Genomic DNA, 26,035 nt, shown 5'->3' with positions numbered 1-26,035 from the left:
TGTGGAAATGAGGGGAACTGCTTGGGGGGCTGTCTGGGCTGGCCTCATTCTCTGTGCCCTTCTGGGACTGGCGTGGGGTGGGCGGCAAATGGATAAACTAGCAGACAAGAAGCTTTGCGCGGATCCTGAATGCAACCGTGAGTGACTTTTCTCTCCTGACCGTAGACATTCCACTCCCCTCTAGTGAGAACTTAAGCAATATCAGGCAAGTTCAGTGTGATTTCCCCCCCCCCTCTGAATTTGTCCCTCGTGTCAGTAGTCAACCACAAGCTTCCTTTGAACATGGGAGGGCTTGTCTTTTGTGATTCCGGCTAGCCCATCCTGTGGCAGGGAATTCCACAGCTTGTTTTGCATGTCGTGTGAAATTAACACTCCAGGAAAGAGATCATAGATGCACCCCCACACACACACGCTCCTTGGTTGAGAGTCTCTGAAGACCACTTCTCTTCCTCTCCCCACCCCAGATCCCATTTCTATTGCGGTGGCCCGGCAGGATTACATTGCCCCCGACTGCCGCTTCATCCACATCCAAAGGGGACAAGTGATCTATGTCTTCTCGAAGCTGAAGGGCCGTGGACAACTCTTCTGGGGAGGAAGCGTGAGTAGCCGCGGGGCCCTGTTTGGTTGATGGTGAGAATTCTGTGGAAGCCGCAAGCAGGCACAGAGAGCCTTTCTTGGGAGTGGGTGGCTGGAGCTCTTGCCCAGAGCCAGTGTGGAACACAGGGGGGAGGCCTTTTACCCAGAGAGTCTATGGTTCAAATTCTGAACCACCCCCTCCGTTCCTGAGTGCACTTTCTCAGTTGGTAACAGCCAGTGCTTATCTGTGAAATTAGCAAGAGAGTTGGGAAAATTATTTGCAAATTTATTAACTACAACAACAACAAAGGCTTTATTGGCATAAAAAAATAAATATACAAAAGCAAGTACATAAAACCATACTGTACAAGGATCCCCATAGTTTTTATAATAAAATCAATGTAAGTGGATTATATAATTTTACAGTACTAGGCCAGCCTTATTTGATAAACAAGCGCTCACGTTCTTGGATTGCAAACTGTAGAAATCTTGCCACCGATTCATTTTTTATTGGGTCCTGGGTGGTCATAAGGAGAGACACCTTAATTTTGGCGGGTAACCATTCCCTGTCCACAAATAACAGGTCTATAAATTGAGAATGACCCCCTAGAATAAAACGAACAGTTAAGAAGGACATGAGGAACTGATTCTATTACGCCCTCCCCGCAAGACAGGCCCTGTCCGTATATGAGACCTTATTGATTTATTAACTGATGTTAAGGACATTCATATCCCACTTTTTCCTGTAAAATGCCAGCTTACAAACCAGCTTACAGTGAAATACCGGAAGCACCATTCACTACAAAAAGTCAGCAATATCCATCAACTCATTCATTCTGTTATGAGTTGATGGGTTTTGCTGACATTTTACAGTGAACTGAGAAACCTGGAGAGAAGAGGGGCAGAAGGGCGCTGCTATTGAAGCCTCTTTGGAATAAAGGGGTCTCCAAGCTCCCCTAAGGGCCTGCCAGGAAACTGGCCGGGGCAGCTGCCAGTGACCCCCTTCCCACACCTAACCTATGGAAGAGTAGCCCAGGCCTTTCCCCATGACCTCTGAACCCAGCTAGCTACAAGGACCTCTGGATCCAAGCTGTTCAAGGCAAAGCTCTTGCTTTGAATTGGACCTAGGAACAAGCTGGGACTCACGGCAGGGTACGTCCCCCCCCCCCCCCGCGCCGATCTCGTTTTGTGCCAGTGGAAATTTCTTCAAAGGCTGCCCTGGAGATTCCAGTAACCCAACCTGTAAATGTGAAGAGTAAACGTAGTTTGTGGTGAAAAGGACGATTCCCAGCAGGTGTGAGTGCTGTGCTCACCCTTATGCCCCTACTATGGTCCTTCCCTTGGGGCAGGAGGAGGTGGGGGTTACTGGTGCTTCCTCTAATGGGCGACAAAGGGAGCCCCTGCTGGTGGGAAACTGACTTGGTATGCATATGTGCCCCCCCTTCTGCACAGGTGCAGGGTGACTATTACGGGGTGCAGCCTGCCCGCCTGGGCTATTTCCCCAGCTCTGTGGTCCAGGAGAACCAGTATCTGAAGCCGGGCAAGACGGAGGTGAAAACAAATGTAAGTATGGGAGCCCCTCTGTTGGGAGGAGCCAGGCTGAGTCCAAAGCGCTGGCCAGGGGCCCTGGATTCTACAACCCCACCATGTTCTTGGCACACCCCTCCTTCATTCCTTCTCCGCCTTTTATTGCACGGGTTGTTCCTGTCGAGGTCACACACACCCTCCCCAACTACTTCTGGGCTTCGTTTTAGTTATCCATGTATTTTCTGACCTTCAGAAGTCGCCTCGCTCTCCTGTCCTGTTCTCAGGATGCTGTTTCACCTGAGGCCTTTTATGCACGGTCTGTTTCTGCTGGATCTGCTGCTCTCTAACTGCACAGTATTTGCAGTCGAATTCTCAAAACACTATGCACAGGGGCTTCTGAACCACGAGCGAGTCCCTCCTGCCTGAAAACTCTGCTTTGTAATTGGCTGTGGTGTATTTTTTAAAAAATATGTCATTGGCTCCCGCTGAACCGAGTGGCCATTTTACAACCAAAGCAGAGAAAGGTCCAGACAACTCCCCCCCCCCCGAACCAATTTGTTTCTGCGTAACTCAATGCAGGGGTCATAAGAACATAAAAACACAGGGTCATTTATGACATTCATCAGTCCATCTGTAGTCTTGCACTTGCAAAAAAAAAAAATGGCTTTCACGCCTATAAGAGGAAAGGTATAAGGGGAGGGCGGCAAATCAGCCCAGTTCTTCTCCATCCTGCCCGGAACTGAAACTGACCCAACACTCGCTGTGAAACTGACCAAATAGTATTCCAGCATTATTCTCTCCCTAGTGCACTCAATAATGTCTTCCAGGGGAGTGGTTAGGTGAGGAGGACAGACAGGAGGGAAGGAGAAGTGAGAATGTCCGTGTAGAGAAAACCGCAAATTGACAGGTATGCACAGGACCGGCTTTCGATTTGGGATCAAGGCAGACTTTATTCTTGGGGTAAAACAACCCATAAGAACATAAAGGCCATGCTGGATCAGACCAAGGTCCATCAAGTCCAGCTGTCTGTTCACACAGTGGCCAACCAAGTGCCTCTAGGAAGCCCACAAGCAAGGTGACTGCAGCAGCATTATCCTGCCTGTGTTCGGAAGCACCTAATAGCCAGGTTCTTCTGAATCTGGAGAGAATAGGCATACATCATGACTAGTATAAATTTTTACTAGTGCCCATGAATAGCTTCCTCTTCAATGAACATGTCCTCTCTTAAAGCCTTCCAAGTTGGCAGCCATCACCACATCCTGGGGCAGGGAGTTCCACAATTTAACTGAATTGTGTGAAAGAATACTTCCTTTTATCTGTTTTTGAATCTCTCACCCTCCAGCTTCAGCAGATGACCCCCATGTTCTGGTAGTTTGAGAGAGGGAGAAAAGCTTCTCCCTGCCCACTCTCCAAACCATGCATAAATTTATAGACCTCTATCATGTCTCCCCTTAACCACCTTCTTTCCAAGCTAAACAGCCCTAAGTGTTTTAACCGCTACTCGTAGGGCAGTTGCTCCAGCCCCCTGATAATTTTGGTTGCTCTTTTCTGCACCTTTTCAAGCTCTGCAATATCCTTTTTTTTTTTTGGTGTAGTGACCAGAACTGTACACAGTATTCCAAGTGTGGTCTCACCATAGATTTGGACAAGGGCAGTATGACAGCAGCAGTTTTATTCTCTATTCCTCGTCTAATTATGGCCAGCATGGAATTTGCCTTTTTCACAGCAGCTGCCACTGATCACATCACTCCATAGAATCATAGAGTTGGAAGGGACCACCAGGGCCATCTAGTCCCACCCCCTGCACAATGCAGGAAATTAACAACTACCTCCCCCCACATCCCCAGTGACCCCAACCCTCCCCCCGCCATGCAGGATCCCACAATCAAAGCACTCCCGACAGATGGCCATCTAGCCTCTGCTTAAAGACCTCCAAAGACGGGGACCACCACCCTCCGAGGCAGCACATTCCATCATCGAACTGCCCTCACCGTCAGAAAGTTCTTCCTAATGTTTAGGTGGAATCGCTTTTCTATTAGTTTAAATCCATTACTCCGTGTCCTAGTCTCTGGAGCAACAGAGAACAAGCTAGTTTTCTCATCAACATGACATCCCTTCAAATATTTAAACATGGCTATCATTTCCCCCCTCAACCTTCTCTTCTCCAAACTAAACAAACCCAACTCCCTAAGTCTCTTCTCATAGAGCATGGATTCCAGACCTTTGACCATTCTGGTCGTCCTCCTCTGGACACGCTCCAACTTGTCAACATCCTTCTTAAATTGTGGAGCCCAAAACTGGACACAGTATTCCAAGTGAGGTCTGACCAATGCAGAATACAGTGGTAGTATTACTTCCCTTGATCTAGACACAATACTCCTATTGATGCAGCCCAGAATCGCATTGGCCTTCTTAGCCGCCATATCACACGGTTGACTCATGTTCAGTTTGTGGTCCACTAAGACTCCCAGATCTCTTTCACATGTACTGTTGTCAAGCCAACTATCTCCCATCCTGTACCTGTGCCTTATGTTGTTTCTGCCTAGGTGAAGTACTTTACACTTCTCCCTATTGAAATCCATTTTATTGCGTATGGCCCAGCTCTCCAGTCTATCGAGGTCATTCTGAACTCTGACCCTACCCTCCGGGGTATTAACTACCCCTCCTAACTTGGTGTCATCTGCAAATTTGATTAGCATGCTCACTATTCCATCATCCAAGTCATTTATAAAAATATTAAATAGTACCAGTCCCAGGACAGACCCCTGTGGTACCCCACTGGTCACTCCTCTCCAGGATGAAGTTGTGCCATTATTGAGAACCCTTTGGGTTTGGTTCCATCTGGAGAACTGACCATTGATTCCTACTCTCTGCTTCCTATTTTTCAGCTAGCTCACAAACCACAAGAGAGCTTGTCCTCTTATCCCATGACTATGAAGTTTGCTTAGCAGTCTTTGGTGGGGGACTTTGTCAAAAGCCTTTTGGAAATCCAATACACAGACTTGGCCAACCTGAGAAATCAGCAGTGGCTGAACATGGACTGACACAAACAGGACACAGGGTCTTATTCCAAGACACTGAAAGACTGGACAATTCTACCAACTATTTTGTCAGATTGCACAGAGAAGCCATTGAAATTAATAAACATCAGCACAACTTTAACAGAAAAGAGGAGAGTTTAAGAATGAATAAGGCTTGGCTTCCTGTTCTGAAAACCTCCAGACTAACAAAGACAACATTCAACAATAGCCATGCAGATTAGTTTTGGATTACACACATTAACAGATCACTTCAGGATACAATGGTTCCATATTAACATACCATACCCTCATTAGCACATTATCTTGATACTTACAGGACAATGATTAGCACATTACTTTTGCAGGACAGCACTCAGCTCAAACCCAACCCCTTTCTGACTATATATTACTCTTCCTACACCCTTGACACTGAGAGACACTGTCCTTCAGTGTTACTCCTCTGAAGATGCCTGCCACAGTTGCTGGCGAAACGTCAGGAAAGAAAATTCCAAGACCACGGTTACACAGCCCGGATAACCTACAAGAACCAATACACAGTCTCCACAGGCTCATTCTTGTCCACATGCTTATTGACACTTTTAAAAAACTGTAAAAGGTTAGTGAGACAGGACCTACCTTTACAAAAGTCATGCTGGGTTTTGCTCAGTAGGGTTTGCCCTTCTATATGCTTGACAATTCTATCTTTAATGCTTTCTGTTAATTTACCTGGAACAGACATTAAGCTAACTGGGGTCCCCTCTGGAACCTTTTTTATAAATGGGTGTTACATTGGCCATTCTCCAGTCCTCTGGTACAGAGGCTGATCTAAAGGATATTAAAGGCCCAAGTTTAAAGTCTGCCATGATCCCAAATTTATAGATAGTCCCATGCCTACTTGTCAATTTGGGGTTTTCTCTCTCCAAGCTCAGGGTGTCTCTCCCCACCCCCCCGCAAGTCTTGGCACTGCAATTTTCCTTTGCTGTGTGTGTATCTGGGGGGTGGGGATAATGGGGCACATTCACCAGGCCCTGAGTGCTCCAGTCTCTTCTCTCAATTTTGGTGGCATTTTTGGGAAGAGTTAATTGGAGTGGTTGTCTTCATGTCTTCCAGAAGTGGGACTTCTACTGCTCGTGACCCCAGCAGCCCCGCGCCATCGTCCACATCCGGCTTTGAGGCCCAGCCTCCCCTTTGAGCTATTCCGAGCCAAGCAGAGTCCTCCTTCCCGCTGTTGCTGCTCCTGGCCCAGACATTCCCCCCTTAGGCCAAGCATGGTCACATGCAACCCCCCCACTATCAAAACATAAAAGCATTCTGAAACAAAGTATGTGTGTTTGTGTGTACATGTCTTCCTTACTTTTTGCTACATGGGCAGGTGAAGCTGGCGAGACTCCAGCAATGGGAGTTCCAAATGGTGGCTGTAACTGTACAATGGGGGGGTTGTGTGCCCCCCCCCCAGTCAGAGCGGTGGTTCTGGATCAGTCAAATTAAGTACAGGAACCTCGGGGAGTCCCTCCTCTGCAGCATCCCCTGTACTGCTTTAGCCTGCAGTTTTCCAGACTCTGCTGACATGCCTGAAAATAAAATTCTGGGTCAAAATCCTGTCTCCGATGGGGCCCGTCTAGAACAAACAACCGGGGCAGAGAGGGGGAGGGTTCCTGGGCTGGGGGCCTACCTTCCTTGCCAAGCCTTGAGAATTTGGGTCAAGCTCCTTACTGCGCCCCTCCCTGCAGCAAGGCTGGATTTACCCTGCTTCGGCCGCTTTGGTCTGACCCAGTTCCTGGGCTTGGCAGAGGGCCCAGCTCATACTTGGGCTCCCTGAGTAGCTGCTGAAATGCATGGGGGGGGGCATGCGGGCAGTGGCTACTTGCACGGCCTGGCACCTGGAGGCTGTGGAGGCTGCCTTGTGCCCCCCCCCAACCTGGTTTCCAGAGACTGGCCCACCTGGGCGGCAGATGTAATCTGAGCAAAAGGGCTGAAATTTAGCTCCTCTCGCCCATGAACCTAGCCCGGGACTGTCCTGCAGTGTTGGGCGGGTCAAGAGGTGGGCACTGGATGGCTGCTGGGCTGCCTCTACCTCTCTGAGTGACCACCCCTGCAGTGCAAAGGGGGGGGGCTTTCTTGGTGGCCCCCTGTGCGGTGGCCTTGAGCTCCCTCAGGCAAGTCTCTTCCCCCCCACACACCCACACCTGCTTCACAACGGGAGGGAGAAGCCAGGTGTCCCAGGGGTCAGTCCTTCTCACTGAGGGAGCCGGCTGCCTCGCCCCTGAGCAAAACTGTCCTCTTTCCCTAGCCTGGGCCTTTCTGATGGAAAGTCCCCCCCACCCCGCCCACCGTTGCCTAGGGGAGAAGGGCAAGAGCCAGCAGCAGGGCGCAGCTCTCCCCGCTCTAAGGGGGGGGGGGTCGTGCCCCCAACGGGGGAGCCCCCGCGGTTCTGAGCTGGGGGGGGGGGTGAGGTCCTAAGCAGGGGCCATTGGGCTGGTGCTTGCGGGCCTTGGGCAGCCAAGCCCAAGATCCCCTCTCCAGCAGCCTAAGCAAGAGGTGGCCTCTGAGCAAGTGCAGAGTGCATTTCCACAACTGGTTGTCGGGGCTCCAGGTGGGCTAGGGCCTGGGAAGCTCCTCTGGGGGGCGACCGACCTCTGCTTTGTAGGCCGCGGTGACACTCCCTCCGCGGCCGTTTCTGGTTGGCGCGGAGGGGGGCGGTCTCTGAGCGTAGGCAGTAGTCAAAAAGGGCAAGAGTCCAGTAGCACCTTAAAGACTAACACAAAAATTTTCTGGTAGGGTATGAGCTTTCTGAAGAAGTGAGCTGTGGCTCACGAAAGCTCATACCCTACCAGAAAATATTGTTGTTAGTCTTTAAGGTGCTCCTGGACTCTTGCCCTTTTTGACTACTGCAAACAGACTAACACGGCTACCCACTGTGAATTATCTGAGCGTAGGCAGAGTGCTTTCTCCCGCGCGGGCCTAGGAGGCGCGCATTCTCGGGCGAGCCGGCGCCAGCCTGGGGTGCCAGGCGCTGCCCGGCCCTCCGCCCCGTGGGGGCGGGCGAGGGCGGGGCGGAGCAAGGGTGCCGCAGGAGCCGCGGCCGCCGGGTGCGCGCCCTCGGGTGCGTCGCCGCCGCCGCCGCCAGCGCAGATGCCGGGCTTCGCGGCTTTGCCGCCGGTGCCTCCGCGCGGCCCGCGGGGGCGGCAGGAGCCGCTGCCCGGGCTGGAGTGCGTCCTGCTGGGCGACGGCGCCGTGGGCAAGACCAGCCTGGCTCTCAGCTACAGCACCAACGGCTTCCCGGCGCGTTACCTGCCCACCGCCCTGGACCGTTTCTCCGGTGCGCGGCTCGGACGGACGGGTCCCCCCCCCCCCGGCTCGGGGCCGGCTGGAAACCCCCACCCCCCCCAACCTCTCCTCTCTCTTTTTCAGCTGTGGTCGAAGTGGACGGAGCCCCGCTCAGGCTGGAGCTGTGCGACACTGCAGGGCAGGTAAAGGCCCGGGGGGGCGTCCAACGCGGGACGGGGGCGCCCCTTTCCTCCCCGACGTACCCCGCCTTTAGTGCGTGTGGGGGGTGAGGAGTGAATCTACCCTTCCCCGCCCCCGACGGCGGCTTCGCACCCGGCCTGGCAGCAAAGGCCCCGGCCTCGACCCCTCGGGGCGCGACGCCTTAGCCTGCAGCCCGCACCCTCGGGTGGCGTCCCGGAGCGGGAGAGCCGGGCGCTCTGCATCCGCAGGCGGGCGGCCCCGGGGCGCGGGGTGTCCCGGGGTGTGGGGTCCGGCTCTCCTGGCGCTTCTCTCCGCCCGGCAGGACGAGTTCGACGGGCTGCGGCGCCTGTGCTACGGGCGGGCCGAGGTGTTCCTGCTGTGCTTCAGCGTGGTGTCGCCGGCCTCCTTCGAGAACCTGTCGGCCAAGTGGCTGCCGGAGCTGCGGCGCCGCTGCCCGGCCACGCCGGTGCTGCTGGTGGGCACCCAGGCCGACCTGCGCCACGACGTGCAGGTGCTGATCGCCCTGGCGCGCCGCCGCCAGAAGCCCGTGCCCGCCGCCGCCGCCCGCGCCCTGGCCGCCAAGCGGGGCGCGGCGGGCTACGTCGAGTGCTCGGCCCTCACCCAGCACAACCTCAAGGAGGTCTTCGACGCCGCCATCGCCGCCGCCCTGCGCCGCCGCCCGGCCCCGACGCCCCGCGCCCGCCTCCGGACCCTCTCCAAGGCCTGGTGGAGGAAGTACGGCTGCCTGCGCCGCTAGCCCGGCCCCGACGCCTGGGAGGGAAGGGCCGAAGAAGGGGAAGGGGCTCTGCCCCGACGGCACGGACCTGGCACCGGGACAGGGACGGAGGGAGGGCAGGCTGGGCAGCGCTCGGCGCAAACGGGACAGCCCTGGAGCCCGGCTGGCCCTTAACTGGCATCGCGCTGCACCGGTGCGGCCAACCCGACGGCCGCCTTTGCCACTGACCTCCGAGGCGACCGCCATCTCCCCGGGGCACCCCGGGGAAAGGAGGGGGGGCTCATCTCCAGTTTATTTAAGTCGAACTGCAGTGCTGTTTCTGTGGCTCCGGGCTGAGGATCCTCCCTCCCCGCCCAGCCAGGCGCAGCCACAAGCTTCCGGGGTGGGGGTGGGGGTGGGGGTGGAGAAGGGCCAACCTGGCCGGGCGCCGCCCTCTCCCTGGCTCACCTTCCTTGCTGGGCGCCCCAGAGGCCGATCAGGCGTCCTGGCGGGGCAGCTCCGCTCACCCCCGGAGGGGCTTCAGGGGCAGTCGGGGGGGGGGCTCTGCTTTTGGGGTCAGGGAAACCCCGTCCATGATAGCCTGACTGCGGGAGGGGGTGTGTGAGACGCGCAGGTGAGCCGGCCCCCTTCCGGAAGCCTGGCTGGGGAGGGGTCCCCTTGGTCCCGACGCGCGGGTACCCGCAGGTCCGTGGGGTTCCAGCCGGAGGCCGTGCGCTCTGCCTCAGCCCCAAAAGCAAAGGCGTCTTCCGCCAGGGGACCCCCCCTTTCCCCTCTGGGCTGAATTCACACGACAATGTTCCCGACTTGGGGGGGGGGGAGACTGGTGTGGTTTTGTCGACGGACCTCATTAAAGGCGACCCTGCTCCTTCTCCGGCCTGGCGTGTGCTTGAGTTACCTCCCGCTGGGGCAGTCCTGGGGGGGGGTCTCCTGGGGGGGGGGAGCAGGAGAAGCCTCCTCCGCCATTTGAGGCTGGGGGGAGGGGAGGAAGGGAAGGAAAGGCGACGGAAACCGAAGGCAGCCTCCCACTCCAACTGAGCGTGCCACCCCATCCCGTTTCTTCCAAGGGCGACCTTGCAAGTCCCCAGTGGGTGGGGGGGGGGGGAGGCGGCTTTGAAGAACAGTTCTGGGACTTCGCCTCCAGCGGGATTATTTATTTGCTTTTATTTAATCCCGCCTTCCTCCCCAGCGGGGGACCCAAAGATGTCGACAGAAATCTCCCTTGCAGCGTCACATCAACCCTGTGGGGTAGGCTAGGTGTGACCGGCCCAGTCAGCTTCCTGGCAGAGCGGAGATCTCAATGCGGCTCTCCCAGATCCTATTCCGATGCACTAACCACTACACCACCCTCCATACCAGGGCATCCCCTGCGCCCAGGGTTCTCATCTGTAACCACTACACCACCCCGCCTCCCACTTTCACTCCTCAATCAGGCCCCCAGCCTGCCAGCGCGCATCGCCCCCACTTTGGGGCAACCCTTCGGCTGCAGCCTCTGCCCTCCAGCCCCCAGCCCTTTCACCGAGGCGCGACTCTCCCAGCCAGGAGCTGCCCGTGGCCGCAGGAGCAGAGGGCCGCAAAACCCGCCCCGTCGGACTGACCCCCCTCCCCGACGTTTTAATCCGAGCCAGGGAGGAGGGCGCCTCTGAGCATGGGCAGAGTGCCGAGTAGCAACAGGGAGGCCTACACCATCGGTGGTGGTTTCCGCTTGGGTCCGGGTCTTGCTTTGGGGCAATCAGACCCCCAGGTGCTCCGGTGGCTGCGCCTTAAAGTAGGGTGGCCTGCGACCACGGGGGGGCTAAAAGGGAGGAAGCCGCTTGGGGGCCCCGCTGCGGAGAAGCCAGGGCGTGAACCCCAGGCCGGGCGGCCGGCGTCGAAAGAAGACCCTAAACTGCGGGACGGACGACCCTTCGAGTGGGGATCTCCCTGCCACTAGAAAGGCAGCGGCGCAGGGAAGAAGCCTGTCTTTGCTGACCGGGGGGCGATTTGAGGGGCAGGGATAACCCCCCCCCCCCAGCGGCGCGCTCCCTCCTCGGTCCCCGCACATGGCGGGGGGGGGAGCCGAGGGTTCTGCCCCCATCCTCACCCCGGAGATTCAGCGGAGCCCCTTCTGCGTTGGCGGCCCCGGTGCGAAGGAGGCCGAGCCCCGCTTGCAAGGGGCCACAGCGGGGCTGAGGAGGGACCCCAGAAGGGCCCGCGCAGCCTCCGTGGAGGCCGAAGCCCCCGCCCCCCAGGGCTCCCCAGACGGTGCGTTTCCACCCCAAGGGCGAGGAGGATGCCTGGAAGTATGGTGGGGGTGGCTCTCTCTCTTTCTCCCCCCCCCCCGGTGGGTCTGGCGAGGCAGCCGTCTGGCAAAGGCGCCCATGCGCCTTTGCCAGACGGCTGCCTCGCCAGACCCACCGGGGGGTGGGGGAGAAAGCCCCACTCTCGGCCCTGGGCAAGCGGCCTTTCAGACGGAAACGAAAAAGGGCTGCGCGCTCGCGGCGAGTGGGAGGGAGTTAGAGCCGCCCCGTCGGGCAGGGTGAGCCGCCCAGACTGCAGGCGAGCGGGGAGGGGCTCAGGCGGTGCAGCCAGCCCAAAGGGGCGCAGGGTCCGCGCTGCCGCCGCTCCCGACGCTCCCGCGGGCATTTGCTTTTTTTTTTAAAAAAAATTTAAATTATTTTTCAAACTAGTTCACATTCTATTATATCATTCCATTCATATGGTATATACTATAAACAATTTCTATCTTATCATTAATCAAATATATATATAGTTGACTTCCCCTCTCTCCCCCTCTGTCCATTCGATATTCTTATTTCTCTCTTTGTATTTAGTGTCTAATTCACTGTAATAAACCACCCTTATCGTAATAAACGATTCGCTGTAATAAACCACCCTACGTTTTAACCTTAGTATCTTAATTACTTCCAAAAATTTGAATTAGTTCAAAACATATCCCTTAATGTTCCCCAAATTAAGTTCATTTACACAGTATGTTGTCCATGCCTCCCATTCTTCCACAAATTCAGCATTTTCTTTTTGATTTATTAATGCGTTTTGCCATTTCAGCCTCCCCCGCGGGCATTTGCGTCCCGGGGGGGGGCGCCCGCCCCAATCCCGCCTCGATCCCGCCCCCGCCGCTTCCCTCCCGGCCCAGCAGCGCTTGGGCGCGCTTCCCCTGCTGCGCCGCTAGAGGGCGCTCCCTCGCCTTCCGAGCCGCGTGACGCCATCACCTCTGCGACTCGTGCCGAGGGGAGGAGTGCGGGGAGAGAGAGAGCGGAAAGACAAGGAAGCGCCAACCCGGAAGCGCCCGGGTCCAGGCCGCCGCCATCTTGGCCGGCTCCCTGGGCGCCGCCATATTGCGCGCATCGCTCTCAGGCTGGAAGCAGGAAGCGCCTGAGAGAGACGGAGAAACCGAGAGAGAGAGAGAGGGGCGCCCCCTCGCCCGCCCCCCACCCCTGCCCCAGCCATGTCCGAGACCTACGGTAAAGGGGGGAGGCCGGGGGGGTTCCTGCTGTCGGGGACCAGTTGGAGGAGGGGCCCGATCATAGGCCGTGGGGGTGCACTAGGCCGTGGGGGTGCAGTGGGGGCGCGCTGGGGGGGGGGCTCTTCGTGGTACCTGCTGGGAGGGGGTGCTGGCAAGTGTGTGTGTGGGCCCTGCGCTTCCAGCCTGGGTGATGCACCCGCCGCCTCTGCTTGGCTTCTCCGTGCTTCCTTTGCTTCTTCACGGGGCACCTGCCCAAGGACGCCTGTCTTGGAGGGGGGGGCGCATATGGAGGCGCCACAGCCCCCCCCCGCTCCTGAATTTGCACCCTCCTCCTTTGGTCCCTGCGAGCAGCAAAGGCTGGGGGGGGGGGCGTTTTCAAGGGCTGGTGCGTGGGAATGGTTGCAGCGGTGTGTGTGGGGTGGGTGGGTGGGGGGCAGGAGTCCCCTCGCCTCGCCTGCCCCCCGGGTCAGAGGTGGCCGCAGCTTTTCTCCGCGTCCTGGAGTTTTTTGTCCTTCTCCAACAAAACAAGACCAGAATTCCTCCCCTCCCCTTTCATCATTACCTTTTCATCATCACCCCTCCCCATTTCATCATTTCATCATTCACTTTCTCCTTTTTGCTTCTAGCAATCCCAGAGATGCGTTGGCATTTCTGTGTCCCGCTTCTCGCCCCAGTTGGGGCTCAAAAGCGGCTTCGTTTTGCCCTCCTCCGTTTTCCCGCAATGGCCCTGCGAGGTAGGCCTGGCTGAGAGTTGGTGACAGGAATCAAGGTCACCCGGCAAGCGTCCGTAGTAGAAGTGGGTTGGCCAGGGCTCTGGTCCGCCACCCTGTCCACCACGCTGCACTGGCTGGTGAGGAACATCTTTCCAGCTTGTGGGGCAATGGAAGACTCGGGGCTTCTTGCCCAAGGGACCCTTCCTGCCAATCTCCAGACATGGAAATGGTTCCCTCTTTTATAGACACTTAAGATTCTTTCTTGCCCAGGGAGGAGAGGGCATAAGGAGGACATCTGGTCCAGCATCCAGTTCCCCATGCTGGCCAACCAATTGCCCCAGAGGGCCAGCAAACAGGTCAAGGCCGCCTGTGGCTTTCAGAGGTTTGAGCAGTGCCAAGCCACCGGTGAGCTCAGATAGTCAACTTTACACCAGTCCACCTGATAATGTGTAAGGGACACGAGTGAGGTGTGGTCTAGCTTTAAATGTCTACATTTAAAGCTAGACCGCAGGTGAGGGGAGATAAGCCCTGCTCTCTCCCCCCACATTACCACATGGTGTTCAGGTGCTTGAAGCATTTTCCACCCAGCCTCATTTCAGTTCCAGTATTTGTGCTAGGCTGGGAGAGAAATGCTTCAAGCATCAGAGTGCAGCAAGATGAGCCTCTTGGGGGGGCTTAGCTACATTTCCCTGCATGTTTTGCTTTTGTAAAAAAAAAAAATAGACCCCCCAACCCCATCTGGTTTTCTTTCCATGTGAACATGAGGCTGCCTGTTGTGTTTTCCCAACCAGGGTGAGTAGGATCTGGGAAAGTGTCATTTGTATTGGGGGGAGGGGTTTAAAGGCATTATGAAGATTTAGATCCTTGTTTTTCACTGATGGTGCATGTCTTTCTGTTACTGATTGCAGCAACAGGTGCTGCTTCACATCCGGAGTGGGGTGGGGGGAGAACACTTGGCTCCTTCCTCTTAGACTGCAGCACTGCCAGTATGCGTGAGCAGAGCATTTGCCCATGTCTACTCCATGGACGATGCTGCCTGTTACTAAGCTGAAGAAGCAGTAACAGCATTTGGTGTACCTGTTGTCTGTCTCCCCCCCCCCTCCAATCCTGCCTTCTTATATGCCTGCATTGGCCAGGGAAACATTTGCTTCTACACTTGGTATGGGCTGCTGGAAGGGGGAATGGAATGGAGCTGTTGTGCTTGTAGAAAATAAAAGCCCCTCCACCGCAGGGATCCGTGCAGCTGTTCTTTGGAAAGGAAGACCTGTCAGTGAAACACTCGCAAGATCTGTGTAGCTCTGTTGACTGGAAAACATCCCTGGCACTTACCTATGTGCTGAGTCACTCTCTCTGCCCTTCAGGAAAGATTAAGCCATGTGCCCAGATGGTAGGTGTTGTGTATGTATATAGTTGGGGAGTAAGCAAGGGAGACGTAGGAGCTTGAGTTCTGCACGAAGGATCCTAAACCCTGCTCACCCTATTGGTCAAGCAAACGGACCCCATTGGCTCTAAGCCAATATGTACCATTGGTCACCAGGAGGTTATGTCCCCCTATCACGGATCAAGGGGGGAGTGGCTGCAGGCGGCCAAGGGGGCATATAAACAGGGGTTGCTCATTGTGTTAACCAGTTCTGTTCCTGTAATCAATAAACGCGGTTGTTGTTTGAACTCCATCTCCGACCTCATGAATCCTTCCCACGTGGACTTAACAGTAGGTTTCCAGTAGTCAATCTGGGCTAGTTGTCATTTCCTGTGTAGAACAGTCAAGCGTACAGCTTATGCCATTTGTAGTAGCAAATTAGCTGTTTTGGGCAGGCTCAATCAGTTGACAGTTTTATCACGGGCAAGGACATGTAGTGGGGTATTTAAACACATAGGAACAGGAAAAATTCAAAGACATCCCTGGACACTGCTGGGCCCTCCCAGATTCTCCTCCTAGAAAGAGACTTTAGAACCCTCCCCCTTCCTCCTTTGGGTGGCTGCTGGTTCCTTCTGCTGGTGTCTTGGAGCCCTTGCCCTCCAGAGACAGAGTTGTGCTGTCCTGGATTTCCTTGCTTTTTTGCCTTCCGTAGAGAAACACCCCCCCCCCCCAGTGCTTTTCTAGTAAACGTGATCAGGAGTGTGGGAAGGAAGAGAGAGTTTGGGGCTGGAGAGGTTTATGGAGCCAAGGAAAAGCTTGTTTCCAGTGTTGGGCGTGGCTGCCCAGAGGAGGCTTTCTTCTCACGCCTCACATGAGCAGGGATCAGGGACAAGGAGGTGGCTGTACAGCCAGGCTCAGCCTCCTCCACCTGCCCTTTCCGCTGAGCTGCTTTTAGCATGTTCTGGACTCAGGCAGGAGGGTTGCTCTCCGGTCAAGCTGCTGGCCATTCTGTGTGAGGGGCTTGGGGCCAGCTGCAGGTTGTCTTTGGCAAGAGCTGGGGAGTCCCCTTCCCTTTGTTCCCAGGGACTAAGCTGCCCCTTCCATTGCTCTGAATTTCCATTTTGTCCTTTCCTTCAGTGCAAAGTACTTTGATTAAAGCTCCCAGGAGCAGAGCCAGTCTGTGCCAGCCAGGGAGGGTGGCAGTGGTGGGCATGCATGAGAAGTAATAGCTTGGAATGCCGGGGTGTGTGTGAGTCTGCTCAGAGTGCAAAGCACTTCAGCGGATGGCAGGAGCTTTCATGGGGGGCTGCTTCAGTTCCCAGCCCCCCAGTGAAGCCAGTTTCAGCTGCCTCCTGGGCTCAGTGTGGGGCATGGCACTTAGAAATTTGTTTCCGGCTCCTTGGAGTGAGAGGCATTTCTTTAGCTTTGGGCTCTTACCAAGACACTGACCACTCCCAGTCCAGCCATCCAGCCAAGCAGGCCTGCAAATGGCTGAGCTGGACAGGTTTCAGCCCCCTGGGTGTTAGGATGTGGGTAGCTAGCCTGGCCCTGTGCTGGGCAGAGGGAGTGGCCCCCCTCAAGGAGCTGGTAGTGTTGACTCTTGGAGGACATAATGCTGTCGGTGCTCTTAGGAAGAATCTCTGCTCTTTGTGCGTGTTTTCTGCTGGGCGTGGGCAAAGGATGGGGCTGTCACTTCATCCTCTGCCTGTTCTGATTCTTGGCCGTGGCTCACGTGGAATGAAGCTCCTTCCATGAACAGCTGGGTCTCCCCCACTGCCTCCCTGCCCCCCCTTTTTTGTGGATTGATGTTGGTGTTCTGTCGTTCTCCCTCCAGACTTCCTCTTCAAATTCCTCGTGATTGGCAGTGCTGGAACGGGGAAGTCCTGCCTCCTCCACCAGTTCATAGAGAGCAAATGTGAGTGTTTTGCTTAGCCTTGGGTTCTTCTTTTCCCCCAAAAAAAGAAGGTGTGGGGCAGCCCAGGGCATGTTGCAGCTCCCAAGCAACTTCTCCATGGGGTCTGAGTTGTCTGTCCCAGGGTCCCGTGCAACACTGCAGAGGATCCTGGGAGCTGAGCCCTCATGTGCCACTTGCTTTGTCATGAGGTGCTGCCATTCTGTGGGTTGACATCACTTGAATGTTTGTTTTTCCTGTATCTAACAAGATATGTAAGAACTTCTCTAAAACCGCAGACAACAATTTGCACAATCTAAAAACTAAGTGTGTGTGTGTGTGTGTTAAGTGCCATCAAGTCGCTTCCGACTCTTGGCAACGCTATGTATCAATGTCCTCCAAAATGTCCTATCTTTGACAGCCTTGCTCAGGTCTTGCAGACTGAGGGCTGTGGCTTCCTTTATTGAGCCAATCCATCTCTTGGTGGGTCTTCCTCTTTTCCTCCTGCCCTCAACTTTTCCTAGCATGACTGTATTTTCCAATGACTAAGCATAGCAGAAATAAACTGGTTGGCCAGATGCTGTCTGAAATGGATGGGTTTTGTGGCCCTTGTGAAAGGCCAGGAGCAAGGAGCCCTTTCTGTGCACTTGGCGCCACCACTGGGAAGGCCTTTCTCCCAACTGCAGATGAGCTGACTTTGTGCTGTGAAGGCGGGAAGAGGAGAGCCTGATCCATGCATAAGGAGCTGAGGCTCACTCAGTCACGCAGCCCAATGTTGAGGCTCGCCTGCATATTGGAAAGGATGGCCCTTCGCATTTTATAGCCTTTGAGGGTATTCAAAGATCTACATGTACGTTATTTCAGTTACCCTTACAACAGCCCTGTAAGGTGGGCCACTATCAGTTCCCCCTATTTTGTAGATGGTCCTACTTGTTGGGAGAACGGTGGGCTTATTAGACTTTTCATCATCATCATCATTCCTTTATTGGCATAAAAACATAACACAGAAGGATACAAAAGGAATGGAGATATTAAAAAGTGCCCTTTACAGAATAGTTAAAAGACAGTTACATCGAATAGCGTTTTAAATAAACAAAATGAATGGGGTGGGGTCTGCAGCGGAGAGTGACCTGATAAGGACCACCTATTGGCATCCTGGCAGCAGGGAGATGTGGCTGTTCCTCTCTAGCGCCATGCCTTCTGTAGTGGTCAAAATTCACATCTCATAGGGGGGGCCGTGGAGGGATGAATAGGCAGAGCTTTCCTGAACTTACTTCCTTCTCCCATAATTCATTCTTAACGCTCTTCTGCTTTCCACGGGTGTATAATGGAGGCAGGTGGTTAGGATGCTTTCCACCCCTTGCCAGAAGTTTGCCCGGTGACTCAAGCCCCCTCTCCCCTAGTTCCCTTCCTATGTGGCACCCAGCTGCACATCCTTTGCTGATGTCTGCCCCTGGGTCCTCTAGACCGTGGCCCCAGCAGCTTCTCATCTTTCCTGGGCCCTGTTCAGCCCCAACGGCTTCCCCTCCTTCATGCCTAGTGGTTGATAGCCCCTGCTTTCCAAACTGCTATCTGTAGCCTTCCGTGGTCATTCTTGCACGTTCTCTACCCGTTACTCATTTGGGGCCTCTTCCGATTATGCCTTAAAAATTTTTTTTTTTAAATTAAGTTTTCAACAACATAAAACACAACATACAGGTCGCACAATATACGTAGTTTTGCACATCCTAGACAAGATATATATTTATCTATATAAGTCTGCAGTGGGTCTACAATCAACCTATTTAAAAAAATACTTAGAGGTGTATGAACTTAATTCTAAATACTAAACAATAAAATAACCTAATATTTATAATTATAAATCAAAAAACCATTTATTGGTTCTTGTGATCACTACTCAGAGTAAATTATATTACTATAGATGTTATATTAAAATGATAAAGTATCACAGTTTATCTCTATATCATAACTATTTATATTTGTTACATAACTACCACAGGCCATCTCTTCTGTAACAATTCATATTAATTTCTATTTCACTTTTGAGTATATTCAAAATACAATTTCCAGTTCTTTAAAAAGTCTTCTCTGGGTCTTTTATTCACGATGTTTGTCAGCTTGGCCATTGGTTGTGCCTTTTCTATAGTCAAGCAGGATTCCAATCACACCATCGGAGTGGAGTTCGGATCAAAGGTGGTGAATGTTGGTGGCAAAACTGTGAAGCTCCAGATCTGGGACACGGCTGGGCAGGAGCGCTTTAGGTGAGGGGCAGAAGCCGGTGAAGCTCGAGGGCAGATGCTGGCTTTGCCGAGGGAACGGATACTTGTTCTGGGGAAGGCAAGGAGGACTTGGGCAGGCTGCTGACATGTCCACCTTGGATCCAAGGGGTGGGAGGCCCTGGCACCGTTCCCTGTGGTGCCGCCTGGTGCTTGTCAAAGCCAGATCCTGTGCCCAGCTGGAAAGGATGTGGACAAGATCTAGGAATTGCGTAGCAGCTGATGGCACAGCCCCTATTTTTAAAAATAAAAATGGATTTGCACACAAACCTGTAGGGGGAGCCTTTGGGGCTCCTGTCCGGGGCTGGGGAACTGCCCCTCTCCGCCTTGGGCACCTCTTTTGCAGCAGAGAGACGCAACCAACTGGTCTTTTAGTCGCTTGCATATGAACCTCCAAGGTAAAGCCTCCTTGGATTCAAAGGCTGGTGTCCATCTTGGAGGGCCCCTCCTAAGGTCAGGTTCCCCCTCTGCGCCCAGGAATGCCAGGAGTTCAGCCTGCGGCTTGTTAACAGAAGCACCGATGAGGGGGCAGGGGTGTGTGTGTGCCTTGCTCTGAGAGAGGAAAGCCTGTCTCTGGATTCTGTCTCTTCTACCCCGTCTGATGCTTGGTGTGCTCTCTCTAGATCGGTGACGAGGAGCTACTATCGGGGAGCAGCCGGGGCCCTGTTAGTCTATGACATCACCAGGTGAGTCTCTGCAGGGGCTGCTCCCCCCCCCCCCCCCCGTGGCTCTTTTGTCTCTTGCCGGGGATTCTAGTTCCTGCTGGAACAGTGGCAAAAAAGCCATGCCTGTTTCGTGCAAGAGGGGCATTGACATGTTAGAGGGAGCCTTTGGAGCTCCTGTCCTGGGGGCTGAGGGACTGCCCCTCTCCTCCTTGGGCTCCTCTTTTGCAGCAGAGAGACATACAATGCCTTGACCAACTGGCTGACCGACGCCCGCACCTTGGCCAGCCCCAACATCGTCATCATTCTCTGCGGGAACAAGAAGGATCTGGATGCTGACCGGGAAGTCACTTTCTTGGAGGCCTCGCGGTTTGCTCAGGAGAACGGTAAGGGTAGGGTAGGGGTGCTCCCAAGGCAGGAGGGGGCTCTGGGAGGGCTTCCTGGGGCTCGCCCTTCCTCCTCCTGGACTGCACAAGCAACCCTGTGGGCACGTCCCTCCTGGCAACACCACAGGCTGAGCTCTGCCACATCCAGCAGGAGAGGGGCTGCGGCTCAGAGGCTGTCAGTTTGGCGTGCTGAAGGTCCTAGGTTCAGTTCCCGACATCTTCAGTTAAAAGGTAGTAGATGATGTGAAAGACCTCCGCCTGAGACCCTGGAGAGCTGCAGCCGGTCTGAGTAGTCAGTACTGACTTTGATGGACTAAGGGTCTGATTCAGTATAAGGTGGCCTCATGTGTGTTCACGTGGCTGGGGGTTGTGTGGGGTGGGGCGCCTGCTGGCGGGTGGCGGCTGGTGAACAAGTGCCACCACAGCGAGTTGAGCCCCCTTTCCGCAGCCACCTGCAGGTTTGTCGAGGGAAGCAGTCCTTGGGGGGCGAAGGAGAGAGCTGGGCAGCCGGGGACCCACTCACCTGACCTAGCAAGGAACCCACCCCTTTTGTCTCTAGCTCCCCCGCCCCCCCGCCCATGACCATGCAGGCTGGGCTGATTTGGTATGTGTTTTAACTTGGCAGAGTTGATGTTTCTTGAGACCAGTGCCTTGACGGGTGAAAACGTGGAAGAAGCCTTCTTGAAATGTGCCCGGACCATCCTGAACAAAATAGAGTCAGGTGCGTCTTTGCTGCCAGCAGCCAAAACCAAGGACACCTGCATCGCCGTGTTCTGTGAAATGGTGCTTGCAGCCCCCAGGCAGTGCACCTGGGAGGCGGCCATAGACCTTCTGCTGAGGATTCTGTCCCACGGTGCAGCCTCTGCTGCTCATGTTTTGCCAAGCGACAGAAGCGCAATAGCGCACCACTAGCTTATGCATCTGCTGCAAATGAAGCGGCCCCTGCAAGGCCCGTGGGGAAGACCACTTGCCTGTCGGTGCAGGGCGCTGGGTTTCAAAGCGTACCCAGGCCTCCCTGGGCCAGGGGCTTCCTCATGGGAGAACTCAGTGAGATAAGCTTCCCTAAGGGTCGCCTCGCTCACCACAACCATCTCACCTGTCTGTGCAGCGTAAAGCTCCTGGGAGTGTTAGAGATAGCGACTGAGTCCACAGCTTCAGTTTGCAACTAGCAACAATGGGGAATGTGGCTGTGGAGAGAAAACATAGTTTACTCGGCAGAAGGATAAAGGCCAGGACCTCGTGGTAGCATTCACAGAATCACAACCTAGACAGGCACAGATTCAGGGTCTCAATGTGCAGGAGAGAACGTGGTGCCGGGAGGAAGATTTCGATTTGTTATGCACTGGGGAACTTTTTGAGACAAGCTGAAGCTGTATGAAAGAGATGAGCTTCGCTTGTACCCAAAGGGAACCAGGCGGCTGGCATTTAATATCCTTAAAAGGTGGGAGTGCAGCTTTTAAACTAACCTCCCCTGGAGAAAGCCAAAAGGAGCCGGGAAACCTTCCCTTCGATAGTGGTCTTACCTCTTGGGGAAAAGTTGTTGGGAGTGGGCGAGAACATGAGAAAGAGGAGTGTAAGGCCCTAGAAGAGGGCCATGGGAGGAAACTGGGGTAAGTGGGGAGCGAGGGGAATGAGGTCATGCCCACAGGCTAATGCTGGAAGCCTTTGGGCCAGCAAAGGGGGGTTGGAATGCTTGGAGAAAATTTAGGTAAAGGGAAACCTGGTGGGACGGGGGAAATCAGCGGGGCGTCATGTGATCCCTGGGTATAAATTCTATAGGCAGAGACATGTTGGGGGTGGCGTTGCTCTGTATGTAGGAGACGTCAGGGCAATTAACTCCCCCACTTCTGCCCCTTCTCTCCACAGGTGAGCTAGACCCAGAGAGGATGGGCTCAGGCATCCAGTACGGGGACGCTTCCTTGCGACAGCTACGGCAGCCGCGTGGGACACAAACACAGACCAGGCAGCAGTGCAACTGTTAAGAGCACACCTGGAAATCATCTTGCAAGGTAGAATGCGGGGGTGGGCGGGCGTAGGATGAGGTTGAGAGAGGGAGGGAGGGAGCCCTCACCCCCCAGTCCTCTGCTCTCTTCTGGGACCCTCAGCTCCCAGGGCCCTTTCCAGACCCCACCAGCAAAGTCCTCGCTAGACCACCCAGGCCTTGCTTGGCCTGATCCTGCACTGTTGCCTGTTGCCAGACTCCCCCCGCCCTTCTGTGAATTGCAGCCTTGTTCTGGCCAAGGCAAGAAGCCAGAGCTTCAACCCCCAGACCTCCAGAAAGGTCTCTCAGGAAGGAAAGAGGCCACACTTGAATCAAAGATGTTAAGGACCACGTAGGGCTGGAAATCTTCTCCCTGACACCTAGCTTTCTGCATGCGGGGACTGCTGGGCGAAAGGGCATTCGGTCATAGGAGCCTCTGCTATCTAGGCACTGGCTGAGCGAGAACCAGTCTGCAGGCAAGGCAGCAGGTACCGCACAGCGTCCACTTGTTACGCTGCTGGCACCTGCGTGTTTGCATGCTGGTTCACTGTGCCCTCCCCTGAATCAAAGGCAGCCCGGCCTCTTCTGAGCCTTGTGGGGGGAGGGAATCTGGCTGGGAATCCTTTTTGAACTCCTTCCTTTTCTCTCTCCCTTCCCTCCAGTGCTGGATTTCGGCTGCTGTGGACCAGGGCTGTGTAAAGCACCCTCCTCCGGCCTCTTCCCCGGGCCTTTATGCCTCCTGCTGCGTCTCCCTTCCTCCCCAGGAGCCCTGGTGCTTGGCCAGTCCTGCTTCTGGGCCAGGGAGACCAGGACTTCCGGCGGGGGCTTTCCCCTGCCCTCCGGCACCAGTGACTGCAGGAAGGGAGCCTGTGAAGGATTCTGGCCCCCTCTTCCTCTCACTGGTTTCTTCTGCACTCCATAACTGCTGCTGACTGAGTGACTGCATAGACCTCGCGTGGGGGGGGGGCAGGAAGGGAGGGGGTGCGAGTAACTGGTTGCCTTTCTACTCCCTCCATGCTTTCCTTTTAATTCTGTCTTTTTGGGGGGCGGCACCATGGCTTCTCCAGGGTGGGCAGGAGCACAGCCACCGAGGGTCATTTTGTGGGCACTCCCACACAGCTTCTCTCTCCTTCTCCTCCCTGAATGCTGAACTTCTGTTGCTTTGCCATTCTTAAGTGTGTGGCCACCACTGGGAGAAATGGGTTTTTTGGGGGGCGGGGTGGGGGTGATCAGGCAAGCAGGCTCTGGTATGAGTCTGGGGCTACAGAGGAGACCCTTGAGATCCCCACTGGGGGCTTTCCCCGTCGTGCACTTTCAAACACCTGCTTGAGCGCCCTGCAGTCTCCTCCGCTGTGGATCTCGGCCGTGCGTCCACTGCCGATCCGGCCTTTGGCCAGGCGCTGCCGCAAAGTGCTTGCACAAGACTCCTGGGCCCAGGGGCGGCCTCTTGCCCCTTCCTCCGCCACAGGGTTCTGAGTCCCCTGGGCCTTGTCCAAAGCAACAGTTCGGGTGCCCCGCACCCTCCATACTCTCCACTCCTGACCCACCCCCCTGCACGTGCTTGTGCACCCACTCCCTGAACATCAGGCTGGCCCTGCCCTTTTGCACCCCTCCCTCAAGCGTCTGGCTGGGTGGATTGCCTGTCTGCCCCACTGGGTTGGGGCTTGTGGGGAGGCAGCCGGGTCAAGATCTGGGGGAGGTGGGAGAGATTGACTGATGAATGTTCCGTCTTTTTTCTCTTTCCTTCTCCTGGGCAGGCAGTTTAGCAGGGCCACATTATCCTGTTCAGCTTTCACAATCACGGCTCACTTGGTACTCCTCTAGGGCCCCATTTCTCGAGTCGGCCTTTACCCGTCGCCGTCCTGATACAACTCCTTGCTGCTGCTCCTGTGTAGCCAACCCACCCTTCCACACACACAGGTGCACAAACGTTGAGCTCTGTAACCTGCCTGCCTGCTCAGGTGTTCTTTGGAGGCTTTGCCATCCTGCAATGACAGGCTGGAGGCATTGTCTTTGGAGATGGAGCAGTGATACACATGGGGGGGAGAGAGAGCGCATGTGTCCCCCCCCCTCCCCATAGTCATAGCTTTACAGTTCAGCTGCTGAGTGGGGGTGGTCCGGCTTCTGTTCTCTGGTGTTCTGCCCCCGTCTGCTGGGATTTCGGCTGGCTCTTGCATGCCCAGCTGGTGGGTTGGGGAATTCCTCCCCCCCCATAAAAAGAATGTTGCATAAGAAGTTGGAGGAAAGATTCTGTTTAGATTTTTGCTAATGCCATGTTTACCTTTGTTATTTATTTCTTTGGGGGATGGAGAAGTCCGTTGTCCCATTGTCTGTCTTTTCCTCCTCCCCGACACACACACATACACATAGATCTGGGTGGTTTCTTTTGAGGCTCAGCAGGGGTGGGCTGCTTATGCCCCGTGGTTATGGGGCAGACTGTTACCAAGCAGAGTATAATCCAGATTCTCCTGTTGATTTTCTCTTCTTTAAATGCAAACATTCCCTCCAATGTAAGGCTGTGAAAAGTGATTCTTCTCCATAAAGTGTGAGTTTTTTTTTTCCAGTGTGGGGCTGGCGTGCATTCTTTCCTCGCCTTGAACAGCAGAAAAGGACACCGGAGCATAGCTGGGTCCTAGCCCCTTGCCTTGTACCCAGATCTTCTGTATGCTCTCACGCAGCGCTCTGCTGGAGTGCGATTCTGCAGCTGCCCTTTGCTAACTCCTGGTGCGGAAGGAGTCATACCAGACAACCTGTTGACACGGGCTTGCTGGATCAGCCTCCTAAGGACTCTAGGTTTTCTTCAAGGCTCAGGGCGGCCCCTATGAGCAGCTGCCTTGCCTCAGCCACGTGGCGCCCTCCATCTTTCAAGCCTTCTGCTTGCTTCAGGGATCCAGAAACTGGGCTCCCCCCTGGGGTTCTGCTGTGTTCCCAGGCCCTGAGAAAAAGGCTGGAATTGCAGACAGAGGAGGCTGTGGGGCTCACAATACCTGTGGTTTTATCTGGGCCTGGGGAGCAATGCAGGCTCCCAGAGGCAGAAGAACAATCTTAACCCACCTTCTGGAACCTGCCCTACTGGTAGGAGCTGCAGTCCCTGCACGGCCTGCTGCCCCTTTGGTCTGGTCCACTGGGCTTGGCGCCCCAGAGACCCCTCACGAAGGGGGCTTAGGCTGGAGCCAAGACCAACATGGCTCCAGCACATCTGCCTCGTGGAGTGTCCTGCCCCCCCCCCCCCAACATATGCAGTCTAGCGGACAGAGTGGCAGATGAGGACCCTGGTTCGAATCCCCATTGTTACCATGGAAGCTTGCTGGGTGAGTTTGGGCCCCTTGCAAGCTCTTGGCCTGATCTACCTTACAGGGGTGGTGTGTGAGAACAGAGGAGGGGAGAATGATGTAATCAGCTGCTTTGAGTTCCAACTGTGGGGAGAAAAGCAGGGTATAAACAAGTGCAGCTGCTGCCCAAGACAAGAAGCTGGAAGAATTCTGGCCACAGCAGCCAGGGGCCTCTTCTGGCCTTCGAGTGCCCTTGACTAGAGTCAGCCGCAGACGGGAGGAGCAGAGGCTGGGGAAAGGCCCATCAGGGTTTTGCCTGCCTAGTGGTCAGTGCCAATGGACCAGAAGCTCAGAAGTACTTCAGCTTGGCCTCCCTGCTCTGGGGAGTGGGCTGGCGGCCTTGGCCAGGCCCCCAGGGGTACCAGCGAGCCAAGGCAAGAGGCCTGGCTCCTGGGTGCTCCGAGGTGCCACCTGCGGGCTGCTGGGTGGTGGTGGTGGTGGGTGGGGGGTCAATGCAACTGGGGCTCCTGAAAGCAGCTCCCCCGGGGGTCCTGCCTGCAGGCGGGGGCCTTGACGGGGAACGGGGCCGCCGGTTCCCAGCCGCGGCCGGACACGGAGCTGCGAAACCGGGCGGCGCTCCAGGCGGAGGGGGCTGTCCGCCGCCTTCCAGGCGTTGCTGACCCGGGTTGGCACACGGGCAGGAG

General features: G+C 55.3%; 3 protein-coding genes across 3 annotated transcripts; all 3 read left to right on the top strand.

The window, feature by feature from the left end:
* Positions 1–7: 7 nt before the first annotated feature.
* Positions 8–6,257, top strand: MIA (MIA SH3 domain containing). Its single transcript, XM_056846319.1, has 4 exons — positions 8–137; positions 465–598; positions 2,029–2,139; positions 6,234–6,257. The coding sequence occupies exons 1-4, from the start codon at positions 8–10 to the stop codon at positions 6,255–6,257; spliced, it is 399 nt and encodes a 132-aa protein (XP_056702297.1).
* A 1,998-nt stretch (positions 6,258–8,255) lies between these two features.
* Positions 8,256–9,348, top strand: LOC130474625 (rho-related GTP-binding protein RhoU-like). The gene is made up of 3 exons (XM_056846317.1): positions 8,256–8,442; positions 8,535–8,593; positions 8,914–9,348. The coding sequence occupies exons 1-3, from the start codon at positions 8,256–8,258 to the stop codon at positions 9,346–9,348; spliced, it is 681 nt and encodes a 226-aa protein (XP_056702295.1).
* Positions 9,349–12,759: 3,411 nt separating this feature from the next.
* On the top strand, positions 12,760–22,060 carry RAB4B (RAB4B, member RAS oncogene family). Its single transcript, XM_056846876.1, has 7 exons — positions 12,760–12,788; positions 16,698–16,778; positions 18,901–19,015; positions 19,654–19,716; positions 19,924–20,078; positions 20,704–20,799; positions 21,945–22,060. Exons 1-7 carry the CDS (start codon positions 12,773–12,775, stop codon positions 22,058–22,060), a joined length of 642 nt encoding a protein of 213 aa, XP_056702854.1. The 5' UTR covers positions 12,760–12,772.
* Positions 22,061–26,035: the final 3,975 nt, after the last annotated feature.

The sequence above is a fragment of the Euleptes europaea genome, chromosome 3 (assembly GCF_029931775.1).
Source record: "Euleptes europaea isolate rEulEur1 chromosome 3, rEulEur1.hap1, whole genome shotgun sequence".
Classification (NCBI taxonomy): Eukaryota; Metazoa; Chordata; class Lepidosauria; order Squamata; family Sphaerodactylidae; genus Euleptes; species Euleptes europaea.
Note: the sequence above shows the minus strand (reverse complement) of the source record. Positions and strands in the feature narration are given on the sequence as shown.